Source organism: Protopterus annectens, chromosome 15.part0 (assembly GCF_019279795.1).
Source record: "Protopterus annectens isolate FY-2018-M chromosome 15.part0, PAN1.0, whole genome shotgun sequence".
NCBI classification, from domain to species: domain Eukaryota; kingdom Metazoa; phylum Chordata; order Ceratodontiformes; family Protopteridae; genus Protopterus; species Protopterus annectens.
This window is the reverse complement of record NC_056749.1, coordinates 603,657,790-603,681,896: the sequence shown is the minus strand read 5'-3', so window position 1 is coordinate 603,681,896 and position 24,107 is coordinate 603,657,790. Positions and strand designations below refer to the sequence as shown.

Sequence of the window (24,107 nt, the reverse complement as noted above, 5' to 3'; positions counted from 1 at the left end):
AAACTTCATTTATTTGCCAATGTAAAAGCTTATTATTGTAGCATTTGAGTTGTGCATGCTATTTCATAAAACATTTAAGTGTTTCAGATACAACTATTAAAGACAACTTAGGAAATAGTCTTTGTCCTAAAATTACAGGACATTTGCTATTTTTTAGTTTTCTTTTGACAGGACACAACTTCCCAAAGAGGGACTGTCCTTCACAAAGGTGGTAACCCTAATTCTGTTCATTCACTGGATCTTAGGATCATAGGAGGTTACTAGGCTAATGGCCCCAGAGCTCTTATAAGCCTAGTCAAGTTCAACCCGTGTTCCCAAGGGTGCCTGGTCCAAGCAGATATTAAAATCAGCACCTATTGCCCCTGTCCAAGAGGGACACAGGTGGAACCCTGGGGTGAATTTCCGTTTACCCATCCAATTGTCCAAATTATGCTTAAATAGGGCCAGTGTTTAGCATGAATAGGAAGCTTGTTCCAAAGGTGGGGAAACCTCTGTGAGACAAATCTGTCTCTCCAGCAAGTTCTGTTGCTGTCACATACCAGGTTAAGGTCCTTTGAGTGAGTGACCCATGTGCTATTTGACTTGCGAATGTGCAGCATTTCCATCAAAGCTGGGTCAGAGATTGCTCTATAAGCAAGCCACAGGTCACCTTTGAGCAGTTTGTATGACAAAGAGTAAAGTGACAATGATTTCAGTCTGTCTGCATAAGACAGATCTTGAAGACCCTGAATTTTCTTCATAAGGAATCTTTGTGGTCTCTCCAATTGCTGCAGGTGTTTGGAAAGGAACATACCAAAGGGAACGTTGTACTCTATTATTGGCCTGATGAGGGAAGAGTACAGGGAGTTACAACCTCTTTTTTTCCAGGAGGCAATGCCCTTACTTATGAGATGGGCAATACAAAATGCCCTTCTCACCCCTGTGGAGACATGGTGATTGAGGTTAAGGTTGCTGTCAACCAGTGACTGTGTGCTTAGGGTATTGCAATTGATGTCATAGTCTGCAGGAACATCACCCTTGCTGAAGGGGGTAATAATGCATTTTTCACAAGGAGGGAGATGTACAGAGAACTACCACTGCACTCTGTCCATTCACAGGGGAAATGTACAGAGCACCACCACTGCACTCTGTCCATTCACAGGGAAATGTACTGAGCACCACTACTGCACGCTGTCCATTCACAGGGAAATGTACAGTGCACCACCACTGCATTCTGTCCATTCACAGGGGAAATATACAGAGCACCACCACTGCACTCTGTCCATTCACAGGGAAATGTACAGAGCACCACCACTGCACTCTGTCCATTCACAGGGAAATGTACAAAGAACCATCACCTCATTCTGTCCATTCACAGGGAAATGTCTAAAGCACCACCACTGCAGTCTGTTCATTTCAACAGCGCATTGAAGAGTGAACAGCATAGAAGACTGGGCACCCTAAACACATGCAGTGCTATAGGTATTCAGTGGGGTACATTGCATTGTGGAGAACACTCTGGTCATTCACAGGAAAATATACAGAGCACCACCAGTGTGCTCTGTTCAGTCACAAGGAAATGTACAAAGCACCACCACTGCACTCTGTTCATTCACAAGGAAATGTACATAGCACCACCATTGCACTCTGTTCATTCACAAGGAAATGTACACAGCACCACCACTGCATTCTGTCCATTCACAAGCTAATAAAATTAGCACCACCACTGCACTCTGTTCATTCACAAGGAAATGTACATAGCACCTCCATTGCACTCTGTTCATTCACAAGGAAATGTACACAGCACCACCACTGCATTCTGTCCATTTACAGGCTAATAAGCAGAGCACCACCGCTGCACTCTTGTTCATCACAGAGAAATATACAAAGCACCACAATTGCACTCTGTTCATTCACAGGCTAATAAAGAGCACCACCACTGTACTCTTCAGTCACAAGGAAATGTATAAAGTACCACCACTGCCCTCTGTTCATTCACAAGGAAATGTACAAAGCACAACCACTGCATTCTGTCCATTCACAGGCTAATAAACAGAGCACCACCACTGCACTCTTGTTCATTCACAGAGAAATATACAGAGCACCACCACTGCACTCTGTTCATTTCAACAACACATTGAAGAGTGAACAGCATAGCAGACTGGGCACCCTAAATACATACACTGCTGCAGGTATTCAGTGGAGTACATTGCATTGTGGAGGCACACCACATTAGCAGACTGTCAACCCTAGGTATAAATAATGCCCTATATAACACATACATGCTGTACAGTTTAGGTTGGGATAGGAAGCAGTGCTATGTGCCCTGATTTACAGTGCCACACTAGGTTGTGAGGTGTGGGGGACAGATGTACAGCATGCTTAGAACAGATAGCACAGCATTAGTGTGTACCTAGTATCTGAACACTGTACAAGGCTGTCAAGAATGGTCATAGTATATACACACATAACTGGTCTGTACAGCTATTTATATGCAGCGTTGCATGACTCCATATTATGGGCCACCGTGGCTAGGTTGCTAAACAGGACTAGGCAGCATATTTCAGAAAGTGTGTGAACTGTGTTGTGCTCATTATATACTCCTACATAGCAGGGTTATTTGCATCTGATTTAAGCTTCACATTCTGAAGGATTTACATACTTTTCAACTGTCCAGATTTTCGCCTCATATTTTGGTCTGTTCCTCATAAAATTTGTGGTTTTCTGGCAAATCATTGGGATTATTTGGAAATTAAAGTCACTAAATAATGACATGCATTTGAGTTTCAGACTTCATATGTTTCAGAAAATGCATGTTAACACAAATCCTGTTATTTTAGCAACTTTTTATGTTTATAAGAGCAATATTTAAAATGTGTCCCTATTTTTGGGTCTTTGTCCTCCCATTATGTCAGGCTTTGTCCAGATTTCTTGTGCTAAGAGGTTGAGATATGAGGATTTATCAAAAGCATGATGCTCTCATGATATATCATGTGCTGTATAAGTGTTGCATGTTTCAGCAGATAGATAGATAGATTGATAGACAGATAGATAGATAGATAGATAGATAGATAGATAGATAGATAGTTAGATAGATAGATACGCAGATGGATGGAACAGATACTGACAGATATGGGTATTCTTGCAAGGAGGAAGTATTGTGGTGTAAATCACCTCTGTGGGTGTGAGAATGGCATTACTGATGGATAGATTACTGTTACCCACACTAAGCTGTGAGTAGCATGTTACAGATCACTGCCTCCCTACATGCTGGAGACAGTATAGTGGTAAAAATCATTACATCTATGCATGCTGATGTGGCAGTAACACTTTGTGAACCATTGTCAACCATGACTAATATGAAGGAATTGTGGTGCAAATTATTGTTCACCTGCTCTGCACCACCTCACCCACATATGTTAACGCTAACCCTACCCCTGTCCCTAAACCTGTACCTCACCTTCTGAAAAACACTTTCCCTAACAGTACCATTACACAAAACAAGTTCATACAGTAATTACTCAAAACCACACACATGCACACAACAAAATCTATCCCCAACCTAACCATTGGTCTAGCACTAACACACAAATGCTTGCACACACACAAGAAAATCTATCTCATTACCAACGTTTGGTAAAAGTGAAAGAAACATATATAAGTGCACACGCACACACACAATCACACACACACACACACACACACACACACACACACACACATACACACACGTGGAGTGGTTATGTCATATATATTGCAAGTCATTAAGTATGCTGAATAGCATACAACTAAATGTTCTACTGATATATGTGGGTCTTTGAGTCTGCCAGTCTCAGTACATTATCTGGAAAACCATTCTGGGGTACATTACAATGGTTATAAATCTGACATACATTTATGGAGACCCCAATACAAGGTGCATCAGTAAACCTCCCAGTCTGAGATGCATAATTAGCACTTCAAGTCTGTATCTCATTAAAGGAACAACAATCTGAAGCACAAAGTAAGACTACTACTCTGGGGTACAAATGCAGGGCTACTAGTCTAAGGCACAAAAGTATGGTTACTAGTCTAAGGCAAAAAGTAAGGTAACTAATCTAAAACGCAAAAATAAGGCTACTAGTCTAAGGCTCAAAAGTAACCTTAATAATCTGGGGCACAAAAGTAGGGCTACTAGTCTAAGGCACAAAAGTAGGGCTACTAGTCTAAGGCACTAAACTAGGGTTACAAGTCTGGGGCACAAAAGTAGGTTTACTAGACTAAGGCACAAAGGAATGGTTACTAGTGTATGGCACAAAAGTAAGACTACTAGTCTAAAGCACAAAAGTAAGACTACTAGTCTAAAGCACAAAAGTAAGACCATCAGTCTAAGGCACAAAAGTAGGGTTACTAGTCTAAGGCACAAAAGTAAGGCTACTAGCTAAGGCACATCAGTAGGATTACTAATCTGGAGCACAAAAGTAGGGTTACTAGGCTGGGGCACAGTAAGGAGGTTCCAGATGTTGGGCATACTATCGGAGTTATTGGCTGAGAACACATTAGCACAGTTTGCATTTGTAACATTTCCGCACATCTGTTAAGAGCTCATAAGACTTAATCCATATAGAATTGTTAAATTTTCATAAGACTGTAACCTAATCTTTCTTTTTTGTCTCTTTCTGCTAATTGAATTTGAAGGCCTTTGTCTCCAAAATAATCTGACATATTCATGAATTTCTTGAGAGGATTATTCTGGAACACATTCCTATAAACATTCATTAGAATGTACTCCTTACTTCAAATGCAAACATCTGCATTCAGTTTTAATTGGGAAAATTTCATCAATTCCTTTATTCTCTAATTACCCAGGTAATTGAGTGGAGGGTAATGAGGTCCTGCCACTTAAAGGGCTTGGTTATCCCAAGCAGGATGTCAGGGTGTCAAACCATTATAGGATGCGCACACACACACACACACACACACACACACACACACACACACACACACACACGCACATATGGGCAATTTTTGACAAATGCCAATTTACCTATGGCAGTTCTTTAGGATGTGAAAGGAAACCAGAGCATGCAACAAATCCCATGCAGACATAGGGGGCATGTAACCTTCCCAAAAAAGGCAGCCCAGCTTAGACATGAACTGGAGATCCAAGCACTGTTAGGCAACAACTGAAATGCTCTGCCACTTTGCTTCAGCATTTTATTAACTTTCAAAACAAATTTATTAAAGGATAATAAACATCAGTTGAATAATACAATATATAATTTGCACTGTGCAAAAATAAAGTGGGATAATACTAAACAAGTATGCACAGTGCTAAATACATAAATAAATAAATAAATGTTAACCAATGAATGTATGTGTGGATCATTATATTCTCACTGCTTTGTAACTTAATTGTTTGAACAACTCTTTATTGAAAAAAGGCTTAGATTTTCCGCTTGGGCCTCTGCAGAAAATGGGCTCTTGTTGTTTTTGGACTATCCTGATTAACAAGGGCAAATAAATAAATATTCAGACGGACCTTCTAATAAAATGAATCTAAACTCACACTATTTAGTTTGTTTCTCCTTGTGAAAGAAGTGAAAGCCAAATGTAGCTTTTGGCCCAAGTCCATTTCTAGACAGAAATTTAATCTAATAAAACAAAACAGACAAGCAAACCAAATGTTAGAAACATGGACAACATGATAAAACAAGTGAGTCATCATAGTTTTATTTAAAATACTTTAATTTGACTACCCCAGGGATAATTTAAGCCACGTTCATCTGTGTTCTCAATCCAAATGTTTGTCCATATATTAAAACCAGTGAATCCATTTACTTTTGTGCAACTCTGTCCTTACCCCAACCTGTCTCTATATTGCACATGCTCAGGTAGTAAAGTCTGCAACTCCTGCAAGGTGGGAGAGACTATGCTTTACTCTGAATTTCATCACTTACCTATAGTTTTTTTGGCTGCAAAAGGGATCACAGTAATCCGTCTCAACTTATATGTACCCAACATGCTAATCCAAAACACAAACCTCTTTTATTATGACTAACTTACCCCACTGTACTTCACTGAAAACCTTTTCTATAACCTTTTTAAATAATCAAGTTTAGGCTTTGCCAAAAGATATGCATCCGCAATCCCAAAGATGCCTTTAATAATGCCAACAAGTGCCATTTTCTCCAGAAAAATTCCTTTGATCCTAACAGGGCATACAAACTCAGATACAAACATGTTACTGTAGAAGTTAGATGTATTTGTTATTGGTTGTATAGCAGATGGAATATATAATCTAATGTTGTCAATTTTCATTCATTCCTCAACAAATTGTTCTGATTTCACCCTTGAATCTGACTCGGATGCTTTATACAGCTTGTGGCTACTGGAACTCTCAAGCTCCTCCCTTTTTCATAATGCTCTAGTCCCCTAACATTCCTGTGATCTAATTTGCTGCCTTGTATATGGAAGTGGTCAGTACAGCTCTCAAACATTAGCAAAGTTAAACTCTTTAATTACTCATATTTTTCTGTGTCTGCCTTGTACAAATGAATTTATATATATCCTCCCTTATCCTACACTATTTTAGTGCATTTCTAAACTAGCATTGTTGGTAACTGCCTTTCCCCTTCTCTCGATTACCATAGTTGATAATTTCTTCTCCCCTTTCTTTTTTCTTTCTTTCCTTAAAAAAGGAGTTTCTTCTTTAATCTATATTTTAGATATCTTGTTAAGATGGCTGAAAAGCCTTCAGGCTTTAAAATGTGTAAGCAGTGTAGGCACAAGATTCCACTTTCTGATGTGCACAGTTTGTGTATCTGTTGCTTGAGCCCTGCTCATTTAAAAGTAGACTGAGAGATCTGCAAAGTGTTTAACCCTGGTGCTTTAGTAGATCACAAGAATAAACTCATTCTGAAAGGTCTTCAACCTACGACTTTCTCAGAATCACTATCTGGAGCTCAACCCTCCAAATCTGACAAAAAAGAGCACAGGAAAAGGCCATCGGATCCATCTGCATCCTCCACTCCATTCTCAGATCCGACCATGGAGCCTGTTCGTAAAGTTTCAAAAAGATCAGTTCTGAAGACTAAATCTTCAGATCCGTCAGTGAAGGATATCTGATCTGCTTCATTGTATCCAATGGCCTTGGATCCAAAACATTTACCTCAAACTAGATATGCATCCTGTTTGGACCCGGTCCCTTCCAGAGTGTCATCCCCTTTTCTTAGAGAGACACAGACATTCCAGGTCCCCGTTCTTGGCCTCATCCTCTCACTCTTCCAGGAGCCTAACAGAAGCTGACGAGGATAACATGATGAGGAAGATTCTCTTGGCACAGATGGCAGTTCTCCCAGCTCCTACCCTTTTGGGTATAGAGATCTTTACAAGTGCTACACTGTCCATCTCAGCCCCTTCTCCAATCTGACCTGTGGTTTTAGAGTCTTTAGATCTGACTCTTCTGGGAGCATCTGTGTCAGATATGAAGATTGTCATGTATTCAGCTCAGATACATTCTCTGAGTGCACCAGCTCCAAGCATGTCGGTGCCGGATGACTCTTGGAGCCGAAGCATCATTGTCAGAGCCCATTGCAGCCTCTGTATTGGACAGCTCAGCCCTGACTTCTGCCTCAGGTGGACTGCCTTCAGGTCAGAGGGAGCCAATGGTCCAGAAGCATGTCCTCTCAACTCCATTGGCCTCCTTCTCCTCATAGCACTCTGCCTTTGAAGTGGTGGAGAGAGTGTTCTCTGCTTCTGGCAGACGAATGGTTCCACCCCCCTCAGATCTGCCCTTTGGATCCCATATGTCTTTGTGCCTCGAGCCTCATCACTCTACTCCACGGGGACAGCCAGCCCAAAGTCTCCAGGCCACCCAGCAGGGTACACTTATTTCTTCTGATACTTCTAGGGAACATTCCACTAAAGAAGTCCCTAGGAGTTGTAAGTGCAAGAGGAGGCACTTAGACTCTCCTCAAGAGTCGATCACTGAAGATCCCAAATTTGATGAGAGGGAAGGGTCCCCAAGATCACCACCTGATGATGTTTCCTTTGGAGAAATCCTGGAAATCCTCAAGCAAAGGAGTGGTTGGTCTACTGATAACCATTCCCAAGAGGAATCAGTATTCCTGGAATCCTATGGGTCTGGCCCATCTACCTCCTGGATGACTCCACCCAATGACAAGCTCATTGATTTGATCTCTAGATGGGCACAGAAGGAACCCAACTTTGCTGAGCTGATACCCAAGAGACCAGACAGGATCCTGGCACCACCAAAAGGAAGAGAGTTTTGCAGCAAAGGAGTACCAGTAGATGCCATGGTCATAGTGGCAGCAATGAAGAAAGAACTTGCGGAACAGAGCTCATCTGTCCATCACCCTAATAGGGAGTCCAGGCCATTGGACCTTTGCAATTACGTTACTAAACTATATGGGACAATTCCATATACTGCAGAGGAATTTGATTAAAGAACTCTTCAAATCCCTCTCTGGGACCAGTACCTCCAAGGCACAGAGCTCTATTGCCTCACAGTTGGCTACCCTACAATCAATAGCAAATTTGTCCATGAGGCTCATTTCACATGCAGCTGAAGGTACCTCAAGGGCATCAGGTTCAGGCATTTCCGTTAAGAGGCATGCCTGGATGGCTTGTTTCATTTTGCAGAGCCTTTCAAGTTCTCCTTCATCAATACATCCTTTGATGGAAGTTCGTTGTTTGGCCCTAAGGTAAAGGACATGCTGTCCAGATGTGAGCAAGATAATAAGATCCTGTCTGCAGTAGACGTATGTTTTTGACCCCTCAAAGAATCTTCTCTAGGAATCAATAAGATGGTCAGAAACTGTGGTTTAGAAAGTCCCACAGTCCTTTCCAAGATCCATGTGTAGATAGTTCCCCCAGGGGCAGAGATGGGAACTCTAACTGAAGACACTGCCCCTGCAGCAGAGGAGACCTGCAGAACCAGGGGTCTAGAGATTATCTCTCTGACAGACTCTATCAGCACTCCTGAAAGGAGCCCCAATTGTTCACCTCTGGAGGCAGTCAGGGGTCTTCTATCCCTGCACCAGAGAACCTGGCTAAATATGACAAAACATACGTGGGTGCAAATGATTATTTCCAAAGGTAATATAATTTCCTTTTCCCTACCTCCTCCTTCAACAGTAAACAAAATTCCCAAAGTTCCACCCAGTCACAGGAAAGCAGCAGCTCTAGAAATAAAAAAAAACTGCTAGAAAAAGAGTCATACAAGAGGTTCCCCCAGACCAGAAAGAATCTGTAACTTACTCAAGACTCTTTTAGTGCCAAAGAAAATAGGGGACAGGAGACCCATTTTGGATCTCAGCAATCTGAACAAATCAGTTCAGTATATAAAATTCCAGATGGGCATGGTTCAGTCCATTTTCACAGCACCACCCTTTGGCCTCACCACAGCCCCAGGGTGTTCACCAAATGCATGGGAGTAGTAGCAGCTCACTTGAGACTGCAGGATTAGGCATCTTCTGATAAAAGTGTGAGACTATGTATCTCAGGTCAGAATAACTGAGACATGCAAAAAGTATCACTTGTGGTGGATTCACTCAGATCAGAAAGGCACTTGATCTCCCAAAGAGACCAACATGCATATCGATGTCCTGGAAATGACAGCAGTACACCCTTTGGTCTCATCTAGTTTACCTTCCATGAATTTGTCATATACTTTTTTTGTCCCATAAAAGCTTCCACTAGGTAGATTTACAGATGTAAATGGAAAAGATTTGTTTTTCTGGGCACAGAAAAAAGACATTGACCCTTTTTCAACTCCAATACATAAAGTTCTTGAGTTTTTGGATACAATCTTTAACAAAGGACTAGTTCTTCAACTGTTAAATTATATCAGTCCATTAATTTTCCAGTTTTCTTTCTGAATTTCACAAACGAAGGTGAATACATGTTACATTTGTTGGATGTTCACATACAGTTATGTTTCTATTTGCATAGGACAAAGAATTTCAGAAAAAAACAGAATAATCATTTGTTTATTTATTTTATTTATTTTATTTTACATTTCTCAAACAATTCAAATAAAGTTCACATCTACAGAAGTACATATTTAAAATGCAAATACATTCACCGTAAATAAAAAAAACTTTAAGTGGTCACACATTTATAAAGTATAAAAAAAATGCAAAATATTTGACTAGACTTAGTACAGTTACTAATGAAGTTACAATTAAATGTTGAGAAAGAATAATAGCTAAAAAAGTACAGTATAAATGTAGATTAGAAAGGAAGATAAAAAGAAAGTAAAATGGAGTAGCAGTTGAGTAATACATTTAGTAGTAAAACGTCACTTTTTTGAGAATATAGTAATAAGTAAGACTAAGATGGAGAGGTAGAATAGTAGTTGTTAAGATGAAATTATTGCAGAGATGAGAAGGTAAAGTTGAATCAAGTAATAAGAGCATGTTGGTCAGTCAGGGGCGCATCCAATGTGTTTTGAGGAAGAGCTTAAGTTTATTTTTAAACAGAGTAATAGAGGAAATTGTGGAAAGTTCGGAGGGAAGTAGGTTCCAGGTTTTTCCAACAGTATTAGAGAAGAGAGAGTCTCCAGCTCTATTGTTTGATTTATTGATATCTACAAGAAGTTTTTGTGAAGATCTTAGGGACTTCAGGTTATAGTAGGGGTGAATAAGGTTAGATAGGATGGGTGTCTTGGCAGGTTGATAAAGTATTTTATGGGTGATAGCCAGTTGATTATATTTCAGCTGCTGCTGTAATTCATTTCTTTTGCTTCTTTTGCAGAATCAAAATTAGGCAAGCCAATCGCAAAAGAAACTTTAGCCAGATGGTTGACTGATTGCATATCCTTTGTTTATAACAAATTGGGGTTGTCCTTGCCAAAACCTTTGATAGCCCATTCAACCAGGTCCATAGTAACATCATCAGTATTGTTATCCAGGTCTTCCTGGGATAATAGCTGTACGGTTGCAACTTGGGCTAATCCTCATACCTTTATTACTCATTACAAATTAGATCTGGTCTCAAGGGGAAGAGAAGCCTTTGGCTCGAAAGTGCTCAGGAATATCCTACCTTAGAGTCCTCCCAGGGATTCAGGTAGCTGGAGACTCTGTTCCATTTGTTGAGGAATGAATGAAAATTGACAACATCAGATAAATAAATTATATACTCACCATAACATTCCATTTGTGTTGACCATTTTCATTCTACTCCCTTCCCTCCAACCCCCTACCATTTAATTTATGACTTCTGGAAGAACAGGAAGGTTATAAGGGAACCAATGTTCCTCCTTTTGAGCTCCAAGTAATGGTTTCTCATAATAGTCTTTTAATATTCCTGTGAAGTTATAAGTCCAGCAAACAAGATCTGAGGTATGTTAGGGGACTACAGCATTATTGGTAAGGGAGGAGCTAGAGAGTTCCAGTAGTCATGGGCTGTAAAAAGTGTCTGAGTTGGATCCAAACCATTTGTTGAGGATTAATGAAAATGGATAACACATATGGAATGTTATGGTGAGTGCATAACTTCTTTTTTATATCTCTCAAATCTTCTCTATTCTATTACTTTGATGAGTTTTTCAACTCCTAGCTATACCCACATAAATAACCTGCTCACTGTTATCAGTGGACATTTTCAGCTAACTATTCCCAGAGGCCAGTACTCACATGGCTCTTCTACTTGACAAAAGTGAACCAGGAGGACCTTTTTGTGATATTGGGACTTTCTCTCTGCAGCTGCCAAAACTTGCCTTTTAGACCTTCCCTAAAACAGAGATCCAGCCTTAATTCTTACTGTAAGTAAATATTGTGGAAGGAAATATCCAGGGAATTGTTATGGCTAGGCTTGTATAGGCCCTAGGGCCGTTACCCTAGTACCAACCTATGAACCTAAGCCCAACCAATTAAACCAGCCTGCTGCATATCATTCTTTCCTAAAACATTCGTAGACCAACATGTCCTTCTTTACCCATACTGAAACCTCCAAAGTTTCCATAGCTCGCTTGACTTTAGACTAAATTATTACGCCATTTGACAGTTGCATCTACAGATCAAGGCCTTTTGACCAAAATATGCACTAGGGTTCTTTCCATTTAACTTTAGTCACCCCCAAAGAAGAAGACGTGCCTTTAGCGGTCCATTACAACAAGGATGAACCCACTAAAAAAAAAAAGTTATAGTTCTATTGCTATGTAGCAAAGAAAATGAACTGTTGGGGAAACTGGAATAGTCTGAAAGTTATGCAGTGCCAAACTTGAAGCCATTGGTCTACCTCCATAATTATTTATTTTCCTGTTTATCAAATAAATTGTTACAGTTACCAGCTAACTTCTGATATGTAAGTTCCATGGTATTTTATAAGGTAATTGTTACCCTAACTATCAAATATTTAACTGCCTCATGATCTTACAGGTAAAAAAATTTCTCACATAGTGCCTGAAATGGGTATTAATTCATTACCATAAAAACTGACCAAACAGCTATAAAGCAGGCCATTCACAAAAAAAAAAAACAGTAGGGTAACTTCATTCCCAGGAAAGTACAATCCTGATTTCTGATCCCTGTATCTATTCAACTAATGCAGCATACAAGAGCAGATACTTCTAACTGACCACTTTAAAAGGGTTATCATTTACAGTGACACCTTTAGACTTTTTATACTCAGCAGCAATGTTTTAATGTTGAATTAGCCAGTTTTGAAATGGAGCTCCAAGAAAACAGAGCTAACCTTAACACATTCCATTCTGAAGTTTGGGGGGATTATTTTAATATCACTTTTATACTACAACATTTAATATCACTTTTATACTACAACATTTAATAAGAGAGAGAGAAAAATCTCAATTTTACATAGAAATGCACCCTTTTTGCTAAAAGCCCCATTGAGCAGAGGGATAAAGCCCTCTCTGATCTGAGTTTTTCTAGTGACATGAGCTCTGGAGGGACTTTGACAGGGTAGGATGGAAATGAGCAAATTATGTCAGCCTCCTCTTTGCTATCCAGTTCAGTTCATTGCACTGGTACCACAAACCGGAGTGCAGGAGTCCAGTATACACACACTCTGCAGTGCAGTGAGCCACCTGAACAGGAGATTAAGCAAGTTACGTAGCTTGCATGTTCCTCTAGGAAAAAGCAGCAGTTTGTGTAGCATGAAAACCAGTGGGGGAGGGGTTAGGAAAGTCCACAAGATCTGGCGACTATCCTACTCTATAGCCTTAACTCTTGTATGGGAGTGAATTGGATGATAGAAGTCACCAGTCAGGGAGCAAATGGGGAAGAAAGATCTCACCCCGACCACTGTAACCAGGTCCCCAACGAAAAATGACTGGGCCATCTGTGTATTGAAAGAGGTAACCACTGAACCAATTCTTTAGACCCAATTAATTTTTTTATTTTTTTATTTTGTTTGTTATGGCCGGTTTCAGTCAACTGGATATATATTTCAGTAGAGGCCAGGAAAAAGCTCCAAAGGTACAAAAACTTTCACAAAAGGCATAAAAGATAAAATAAAACAATAAAAATATAAAAGATAAAAATAAATAAAAATTTTTATTTTTTTTTTTTTTTTTTTTTTTTTAACAAGGGTAATAATGGTAGAGTTAGCATTAGTCTGATTAGAGCAGTGCAAAGTGAGTGTTTATTGAGATAAACTTTAGTTGGTTAGTGAAAAGTTGAAAGAGATTAAAGAGAAGAAGTGATCCATGTTTTTCCAACATGTTTTCCAACAGAACAGAGAATAAACTGTATTGTTAGGTTTTACAATATTAATATTAAGTAAATTATTAGAGAAGTTTTGTTTCCAGTTGTCTGTATGTTGTTGTAAATAAGGCTAAAAAGGGTTGGTGTGTTGGTTGGCTGTTGGTTGGCTGATATAGAATCTTATAAAGAAGAAAGGTCTGTTGAAGTAGTTCTATCCAGCCTAGTGTCCTTTCAGGGGTAGTTCCAAAAGGAGATCAAAGAGAGAAATCTCCAGGGCAATCAGCTATGATATGATGATAGTTGTTAGTTTAGTTTTCTCATGTTGTTTTTTGATTAGTGCAAAGTGTAAATGGGGAAGCAGAAGGAAAGAGTTAGGTGTGGTGAGATCTAGCAATGACCTTGCTGTAGGTGTTAGTGGAAAAAGGTTTTCTATGAGAGGGATCCTTTTTTTTTTATTAAATTTTTTTATGTTATTGATGATGGAGTCGAAGTTGAGGTTATTATCAAAGTCGCTATCTAAGAGTACAGTATGAAGGAGAGCCTGGGTTGTCAAATAGAGTAGAGGGCCTGACCTAAAAACTTGAGAGCCCACTAAAGGAGATGAGAAGAAGATTAGATTAGAAAGTGAATTTTTCCAGCCAAATTTTGGCAATTTGATCAAAAGATGCAGAGCCTAATGAGACAAAGGCAAGAGATTCAAAGAGATGAGAAATTTTAGGATATGTTTTATGAGTTTTGAGGATGATATATTGTTTTGGTCGATGAAGGTATAAGGAAGTGTGAGGATGATATAATGTTTTTGTGTTAATGGAGTTAGTGAGCAGTGTGTCTAGGAGTTAAGCAGTGGTGGTAAATCAGAGGTGTTATGCTGAGTGTTTGTGTAGGTTGTGGCTGAGAGTTTGATTGATTGAAATTTTTTGAGAATTTTTTTTTCTGATTTTTGCCATTGGTGAGAGAGAGGAGAGCTATTGCTTTAGGTGAGAGAATTCATTAGAGATAGATATGAAGACGAGTTCAGATATATAGATATCTATTTCTCTATTGGAGGATATATTTATAGATCTATTAATCAGTTTGGAGGCTAAGTGCTCAGGATCTCTAGGCTAGGGAGCTCTAGAGAGGGTTTCAGTTTGTCTTGGTAGACAGTGATGTAGGGGGAGGACTAGAGATAATGTGGTAGTAGGAGAGGGGTGGGGGTTGTAAGTGGAGTGGTGAATTTGATGAGAGAAGAAGAAGGATGAGAGTGATTGATAGTGTTAGGATAGTATTGAGTGAAGTCATGAAGCTGTTTGTTTGTTTTTTTCTGGTTTAGAGTCACAGTTTTATTAGGTGCACAGGTGATAGAATGGGGAGGAGATGAAGATATAGAAGATTGTTAAGGAGGTTTCCATTTTATTGTCCTTGTTATTAGTGAACCACAAAATGTTTTTTTGTTTTTTAGTGTTTGTCTTTATAGCTTTAGTCTAAGCTCTAAGTCTCTCTTTGTTTTACAGTTTTTTTTTTTTTAGTGGTACTTTTATTAGAGTGATTTTTTGTAAGATTGATTTTATATGCAGTATATCAAGTTAGCCCAGGGGGAGCTTTTTTTGTTTTGGTTCTGATGGTACAGTTGGGGCATGTTGGTCCAGAATTGATAAGAATGTAGAGTTAAAGTATTCTACTGCATCATTAAGAGGAAGATATTTTAGTGAGGACCAATTACAACGTTTAAAGTAGATAGTCATTTTATGCCTGATGTTGTAGCAACACTGTACACTTATGGATCTGAAAGCTTTTATAGAGTCCTATCTGAACAGAACTGATAAACACTTTTGATTTAAAATTAATATTTTTGGAAATGTTGCAGTCTTTCAGTTTCAAAAGGCAGTTCTAACCTTAATTTGATCTTAACTACAAATAGCAATTATCTGAATTGCTTGCGTTTTTTCATATATTATATGAGTAATAGTACTAAAGGAGAGGAGATGACATCATCTCAGAGTTTGAATGTCAGTCTGTACTTGTCAAACCAGTGTTTTTGCTGCAATTGTTAACATGACAGATTATATCACTTTTTGAGCCAACTAAGCATTAGTTTAGTTCTTAGCTCATAACTATACACTAAAATCAATATTATAATATTTACTAAGCACGTGTGCACAACCATGTCATATGTATACAGTTTGTTGTGATCCAAATGGCCAAAATAAAAGCTTAATGGCTATTTAGGTTTACTGGAGGTAGTTACCAATATATGAATATACCTTTGCAGGAGCCTGAACACATCTAGAAAAATTCCCAGATACATTATGTCACTGTATTCAGTAGCAGACTACAGGTAGCTGGTAATTTAAGGTACAAATATATATTTAGATATATGTATATATATATATATATATATATATATATATATATATATATATATATATATATATATATATATATATATACAGCTTTATCTCCATATCATATATGTTATTTTTCCTGAGTCCTCATGGGAAAGCAAATGTTAATTTTCAGGAGCAATGTGTGCGATATTTGTTTCTGATGCAATACCAACAGAACACAACTATATTATCAACTTGTATTGCAATCCACAACCAATATGGAAGCCTTATACCTTCTTTTTTTTTGGCTTTTCCCGGTTAGAGGTCACCGCAGCAGATCACCTGTCCGCTCATGATTGGCAGTGGAGTTTTACGGTGTTGAGTTGCCAGCCTGTGGCCCAACCTTCCACAGAAGGCACACACATGTACGCACTCATGCCTAGGGCCAATTTAGAGTGTCCAATCCACCTACAGCATGTCTTTGGGATGTGGGAGGAAACCGGAGCACCCAGAGGACACCTACGTGACCACAGGGAGGACATGCAGACTCCGCACAGAAGGCACCCCAGCTGAGGATCAAGCCGGAGAACCTCTTGCTGTGAGGTCGCAACGCTAACTGCTGCACCACCGCAGCTGCCCATGGAAGTATTATACCCACCTACCTTAATAGAATTCCAGCAAAATAAAACGTGAATACCTTTCAATGTGAAATGTGTGCAAAAAGCATTTTTATCTCCTATGTATATCAAGCAATATCTGAGTCACCCTTTGATATCTTTCAGAAAATTATACAAGGGTACTTAGATACTACTTCACCAAAGACTGCCATTCTACGCATAAGAACTGAAATGAAAGTTCACTATATTTTGCACCTCTAAAGATTTAAAGAGATTTATAAAAGGCATAGTGTATCATGCATCCAGTGACTAGCCAGGATATATTTCTTCTGAAATTCAGATCACATATCTTCATAGTCAGTTAAAATATTGTTAACAGGTGTATATATTTATCCAGACAATGTAAGAGTAATGGCCTATGCAGTCAAACCATTAATGCATTAGTGGCCTTCTGCAGCTACAGTGCTTATGAGGTACTTACTAAATGAAAAAGTCATATGCTGGCCACAGCAGTTGTGTCCTGCAGACTGTCATCTGTTGTCCTTTGTATCCATGCCGTCACTAGTGAACATAATGTGGGTAGCATCAGAAAGAACTGCTAGAAATAAACTTTGAAATAACAATGGAATTGGACCACACTGGCAAAGCTCTGTGGGACTACACTGAGCAGTGTTTTGTGAACTGCCAAGCCACACAGATGACAGGTCAATGTATCAGCCTAAAATTTTGGGGGGACACATTACCTGGCCAGCATATCCTCTTCTTGTTAAATAAAGAGTTTTGCTCTGGCTGACTAAACTGTATGCATTCATGGCTATGTGTGAACTACATGTACCTAATTATTCTGTATGCATTCAAGGCTATGTGTGAACTACATGTACCTAATTATTCTGTATGCATTCAAGGCTATGTGTGAACTACATGTACCTAATTATTCTGTATGCATTCAAGGCTATGTGTGAACTACATGTACCTAATTATTCTGTATGCATTCAAGGCTATGTGTGAACTACATGTACCTAATTATTCTGTATGCATTCAAGGCTATGTGTGAACTACATGTACCTAATTATTCTGTATGCATTCAAGGCTATGTGTGAACTACATGTACCTAATTATTCTGTATGCATTCAAGGCTATGTGTGAACTACATGTACCTAATTATTCTGTATGCATTCAAGGCTATGTGTGAACTACATGTACCTAATTATTCTGTATGCATTCAAGGCTATGTGTGAACTACATGTACCTAATTATTCTGTATGCATTCAAGGCTATGTGTGAACTACATACTTCATGCCCTCCTTTTCAGGGGAATTGTTTTGCTACTCTGGCTTTCCAAATCACATGGTCTGAGACCAGCATTCCTTGCTTCTGTGCAACACACAATTTCAGTACTGCATAAGCCCTTTCCAAACCATGTGTATGGCATGTTGTAAAGGCAAGGAAAATACTGTTATTTAATGATTAACGTCAAAGAGGCATTTAAATGTAAGAGACATTTTATTATGTAACAGGATTACCTCTATGCAGGAAAGTAGCATGTGAAAAGCTAAGTAAGATTCCAGGCTACAGACAGAATCAAACATAGATTAGGGATATTATCATGTTTGACAGTATACTTGAGGTAGTAATGGTTACCTCAGCTTAAGAATTAGTGGAGATTTTGTTACCTACATACCAGGAAAATGGAACTATAAAGCGTACAAAGTGCATACCGATAAAGCTTGCTGTGGCTGAAAATAAAAACTAACATCTATAAAATATCATTTTATCAAGAATAATACTTCTGTTTTGCAAACAAAACACAAAAGCAGAATTTTAAATATGAGACAGAAATGCAGCCTAAACAAAATATGTATTGCTCTGTAAGCACATGAACTATTAAAAATGTTCATAATAGTTTAGTGCATAAGAATGGAGTAACGCAACTAATCCTAAAGCAGTTCCCAATGTTTTCAACAAATACTTTCTATCTGAAAATGTTGAGAAACAGGTATCTTACTTAAAGCCTAGAGAAAGTAGTTGAGTTTTCAGTTCTAATGATGCCATCAACGCATAACTGAAACAAGATGTACATCATCCCAGATTTCTAAGATAATTATCAGATGGATTAGTGGACAAGTGCACAAAATATAACTTTACATAAATATGCCTTTTCCTTTTTTTTGTTCCATGACATTAGGTCATGGCTATGAGGTCCCAACTGACATTCAACCCACCTTCTCTGTGGGAGGGTCACCTCTAACCAGGAGAGAATTCCTCTTTAGACATCCATCTTTAGGTGACAGTTGAAGATTGGGAAAGTAAAATTAGAACTGTTGCACTGAAGCTAAGCCAGGGTTTTGTATGCACTAATATCCTTTGTTAATGTGGTGCTGACATGTATTGCATCAACCTAAATACATATAAACAGTCTTGTACACACACACAAATGTGTATATATATATATATATATATATATATATATATATATATATATATATATATATATAGGTCCACTTTTTAATCTCGAAATACTGAAATCTCGAATTTCCGTATTTCTAGAACAGAATGTCGAAAGTGCTGTTATTTGAAATTGCACTTTGTTGAATCTCAGTTTCCAGAATTTGTGTTAGGTTTGCTGTGGTGGGTAATTTAGTGCGTTCTGTCTCTTTAAGGGTAATGTGATCTGGCGGCCGAAGTTTGTTTATGCACGAAGATGCATGTAGGTATTTAATTTTTAAGGGTTTTGGCAGACATTTGTTAATATTTAGTTTTGGTGGGGATTTGTAGGAGTAGGTGAGAGTGTATGTGTGTAAGTGTTGAATGTGGTGAGTTTTGTAAGTGTGTAGTGTGTGTTATTAGTGAGTGTAAATTTGATTGTCTGCAATGGAAGTGTAGAGCATGTAAGGGAAGGTTTGTCTTTTTTTTTCTCGAGTTAGTGCAACCTCAGAGTTGGTATATAGAAGTAGTGGGGGTAGGCAGCACAGAGGGGGCTTGCTCCCCTCCAGAAACATATGGTTGTGGTATTGTTTTGAGTTATTTATTGTTCGTGTATTGTTTTGGGGGGAAGGGTTGGATTTTTATTTGTGTTTTGTTATTTTCGATATTATCGTTCGTTATTTTATACTTTCGTGTTTGTGAGGTTTCGAGTTTCTAGTCTCGAAATACTGAAATTTGGGATTCCAGTATTTCGAGATTAGAAAGTGGACTTATATATATATATATATATATATATATATATTATATTATTTATTTATTTCAATTTGTTGACTGGGAGTGTCCGACTGGACGTAGGTCCATTTTCAGCGGAGGCCCGGGGAGAAAAGCTCCGCAGTTAAAATAAACAGACAGTATTTACATTGGATTACATAGTGATTAACAATTTACATAGCAATTACTTACAACATATTTACAGATGAAGAACATAGTACATCAGTAGACAACTATATATATCTATATATATCTATATATATATATATATATATATATATATATATATATATATATATGGGTCTATATCAGTTCACTGAAACAACTGAAGTTCGAACACCATATGTTCGAACTTCTAACCACGAAGTACAAAAACAGTGAAGTCTTAGAACAGTGATTTTTTTCCCAGGGAAAAAAATCGCTGTTCCAAGAAATACACACACAACACAAGCACACCAAAAAAACAGCAGTCCACACACAAACACTTAGAATCCTACATCTAACCCTACACTAAACTGTACATACACTACTATCTATCTACTTAACTCTAAACCTAAGGGCCGTCACTATTGCACACCCACCTCACCCGCACCCTAACCCGCACCCTAACGTCCACACAATCGCACACTTACCTGAACCCGACCCGTAACTTCCCACCACAGTCCTGATAATCACGAAGCCACAGAAACGACCCACCGAATTCTTTCCCTGGGAAAGAATTCCATGTTCCGCGGCTTCGCAATAATCAGTGTTTGAACTTCACAGTTCGAACATCTGGTGTTCGATCGTCAGTCATTTCGGCGGACTGATATAGACCCTATATATAGACCCTATATATATATATATATATATATATATATGTATATATATATATATATATATATATATATATATATATATATATATATATATATATATATATATATATATATATATCACACAGATTTCATATTTGATATATATATATCATAAACATATTTTATATATTACATATATGTGTGTGTTCTAAATTAGCATGACAATGTACACATTTGTGCTTAATGGTCTAGATACCTGGGACTAATTTATGGCCATCACTGTGCTGTGGTAGTGTTGACGCCTCACAGTAAGACGCTGTCCGGTTTGATTCTCAGCTAGGGCGTCTTCTGCATGGAGACATGCATGAATGGGTATACCTTCGTTGAAGGTTGTGCATCAGGGCTGGTAACCCGGCACGTAAAAATCAACTACCAATCATTAGCAGACCGGAGTTCCGCTGTGGCGACCCCTAACCGGGAAAAGCCGAAAGACACAAAAACAACAACTATGGAAGATCATCTCTGGAGAAAGACTACTGGCCTACGGCAGCCTGGTTGTCTCCTTAGCCAATATCTAGTACATCAGTGATCGAAACTCAGAAGTAGAATCACCAAGTATTGAACCGACAATGTAACAGCGACTATCAAGACTTGCTGCTTTACTTCTTCCCTGCACCCACACACATACCTCCTGCTACTTAAATGTATTATCTGGTTTTATCTCAGAAAAAGTCTGACTTTCCAAGAGTACAAATTACAAGTGGTTCACAGTTAATCCTATTACCAGCCCTTCCTTCTGCAGCTGACTGTCTAACACCTGAGTAGCTATTAAAACCTAAGTCACGCACTGCCACAGTTGATGCCATTCCCCTGCTCCAGCGTATTGTTCACATATATTTACATTTCTGAAGAAGAATATTAGGGGGTAGGATCAACAGCGTCTAATCAAATTCAGATGATATCTTATGAGATTCAGGAAGAAAAAAAAAAACTGACTGACTGCCAGTCGTCACATTCCTCACATTATTTTAGGGACTAGAATATTTGGTACCACTCTGGCAGCATGTTGAAATATGACTCTCCCAATGCTAAGGCAAAACTAGGTTTGGTCACTGAATCCCTTAAAGACACAGATACCCTTCAAGAGGATGTGAAACAAACAACTGGTGCCAGAACCACTGACTAAAACTCAGTGAGAAAAAATACATAATAGTACTCTTTAGAAGGCAGCCACCCCTGGAAATTACTACATTAATAATACACCCTTAAAAGTAGACCCACTGGCCAGGGATCTGCAAATGCATGTTGACAGTAACATTACTTTTGACCATAACATGTCTACTATGGTGAGAAAATCATTCCGCGTTTTACAGCTTATAAGTAAAGGTCCAAAGAGGTCATTGTTCCATTGTACTCAGTTCTCAACATACCACTCATCCTTTGGCAGGTACCTGACTAGGTACATGAGAGACCACAGAGGCTCTTCACAAAAAGAAAACAGAAAGTAAATAACAAGTCCTGTGCGGACCATCTCAGACCCTGTACTCTGTCTCCTACAGACTGTCGTGTGGTGATCTACACAGGCTGCAAGGCACCCTCTTATCCCACATTGATGGATTTGTTGCACATCTGCAAAACAAACAGCTTCAGAAATACCCATCCGAAGGGCCTAAACCTCAACTGTGATACAAACAGGACATATTAGAGGGACAGGTATATGCTACAAAGATACCCGTCTGAAGTAGGCTTTCTAGACATGTGAAGCAAAGCTCATTCCTAACCTTATTCAACTGTAACTTGAGCCAGTTGATGGGAAGTCTACTCCTAGTTTGGCACCTGTGTCCCTAACGGACAGGTGCAGCCTGTGAATGCTTCATATGTATAACCCTATATTGTAACGTAAAATTTATGGGTAGTAATATGTCAGCAATATTTTGGCAAATTTGGGGTAAGCTTGACTAGGCTAAAAATGGCTCTTGGACTGATAGCCTAGTAACCATGAGCCCATGTATGCCCACTGGAGATGAAGACTGTTTTCACTGGAAACTCATTCTGGTTAAGTGACTTGCTCAGAGTTATGTAGTAGGCAAATGGGGTGTGGGAATAAACCCTGGACTGCTGCAAAGTCTAAGTCCAGTAGCACTTTGTCTTAAAAATCTGTGCCAAAATTCAACATTTGATTTCTGTTTGAAAAAAAATTTCTTCCTGCATCAAGCTGATGTACAGGCTTTAATTAGTTTACTTGCTGTATATGCATGCAGATTTAAAAGTAAAGAATAAATAGTTTTCAAATAGTGGTTGATGAGTTAATGTTGACAGCAGGGACTTAGTATGACACAGGACTGCCTGACAGATGAGAAGCTCAACAATAATAAGCCGACGACCACCTACACCTAAGTAAGAATGATAAACAGGTGCTAGAAGGGGGAGGGGCTAGAAAACTATACGGAGCATGTAGTCCTTTAAAATGGAGATGGGGATTCATTACCACGGTTAAAATATAAGCACATATGGAGAAAGAGTGAAAGGCATAAAAAGGATGCCTCCATTGAAAAGGGGGCACTTCTGCCGTATCTGTGAAACTATCTGATCAATACAGTGACAAAAATAATCAATCAATTAATCAGTCAGTCAGTCAAATCAAAGAACCACATCTGTAGAGGTTTATTGTTACTCATTCTGTCTTTTATGGTTTGAGGGCACAAATAAAATTCAAAAGCTGTAAAATTTCTCTTTTTCTCCTAATGCATTCCAGGAACTCTGTTCGACTCATTATTCGAAAGGTCCAGTTTGCCCCTGAAAAATCTGGTCCACCACCCAAGACTGAAACTACACGGCAATTCATGATGTCAGACAAGCCCTTGCACCTGGAAGCATCTTTGGACAAAGAGGTGAGTAGAATTTCATCAGCTTGGGGTCCACAACATTCTGTTTTACCCTATGTTTCACAATTTCACACACTGCCAAACACAAGATTTTAAAAGAAAGATGAGACAGATACCTGAAAAAAGATTGCTGCAGGTATACGACCAATGTGTACACTTTGCATACATAAAGTAGCAAGTGACAAAGTATGCAGTATATCTGCTCTAAACTAGGGAATGTTATAATGCACCCCCCCCACATACACACACACACACACACACACACACACACACACACACACACACACACACACACACACACACACACTAACACAGTCATATGCATATATACACAAATGCAGAGGCAGAAAGACATAGTATCTCTCACATATACAGAAACTCAGATTTCCCACACTCGCATGCACACACACACACACACACACACACACACACACACACACACACACACACTAACACAGTCATATGCATATATACACAAATGCAGAGGCAGAAAGACATAGTATCTCTCACATATACAGAAACTCAGATTTCCCACACTCGCATACACACACACACACACACACACACACACACAGACATGCACACTGATACACATGCATACACAGAAAGTCACAAACTCACACATACAAACACACTAACATAGACTCGCTCAAATACA

The 24,107-nt window shown here is 38.8% G+C and overlaps 1 protein-coding gene across 5 annotated transcripts in view; it reads left to right on the top strand.

The window, feature by feature from the left end:
* The window catches only part of ARR3 (arrestin 3), a 535,442-nt gene that overhangs the window by 338,097 nt on the left and 173,238 nt on the right, over positions 1 to 24,107 (top strand). For all 5 annotated transcript variants that reach the window (XM_044057442.1, XM_044057444.1, XM_044057443.1 and 2 more), the window contains exon 9: positions 23,320 to 23,455. In XM_044057442.1, coding sequence (XP_043913377.1) covers positions 23,320 to 23,455 — 136 coding nt within the window. The remainder of the gene's footprint in view (positions 1 to 23,319; positions 23,456 to 24,107) is intronic.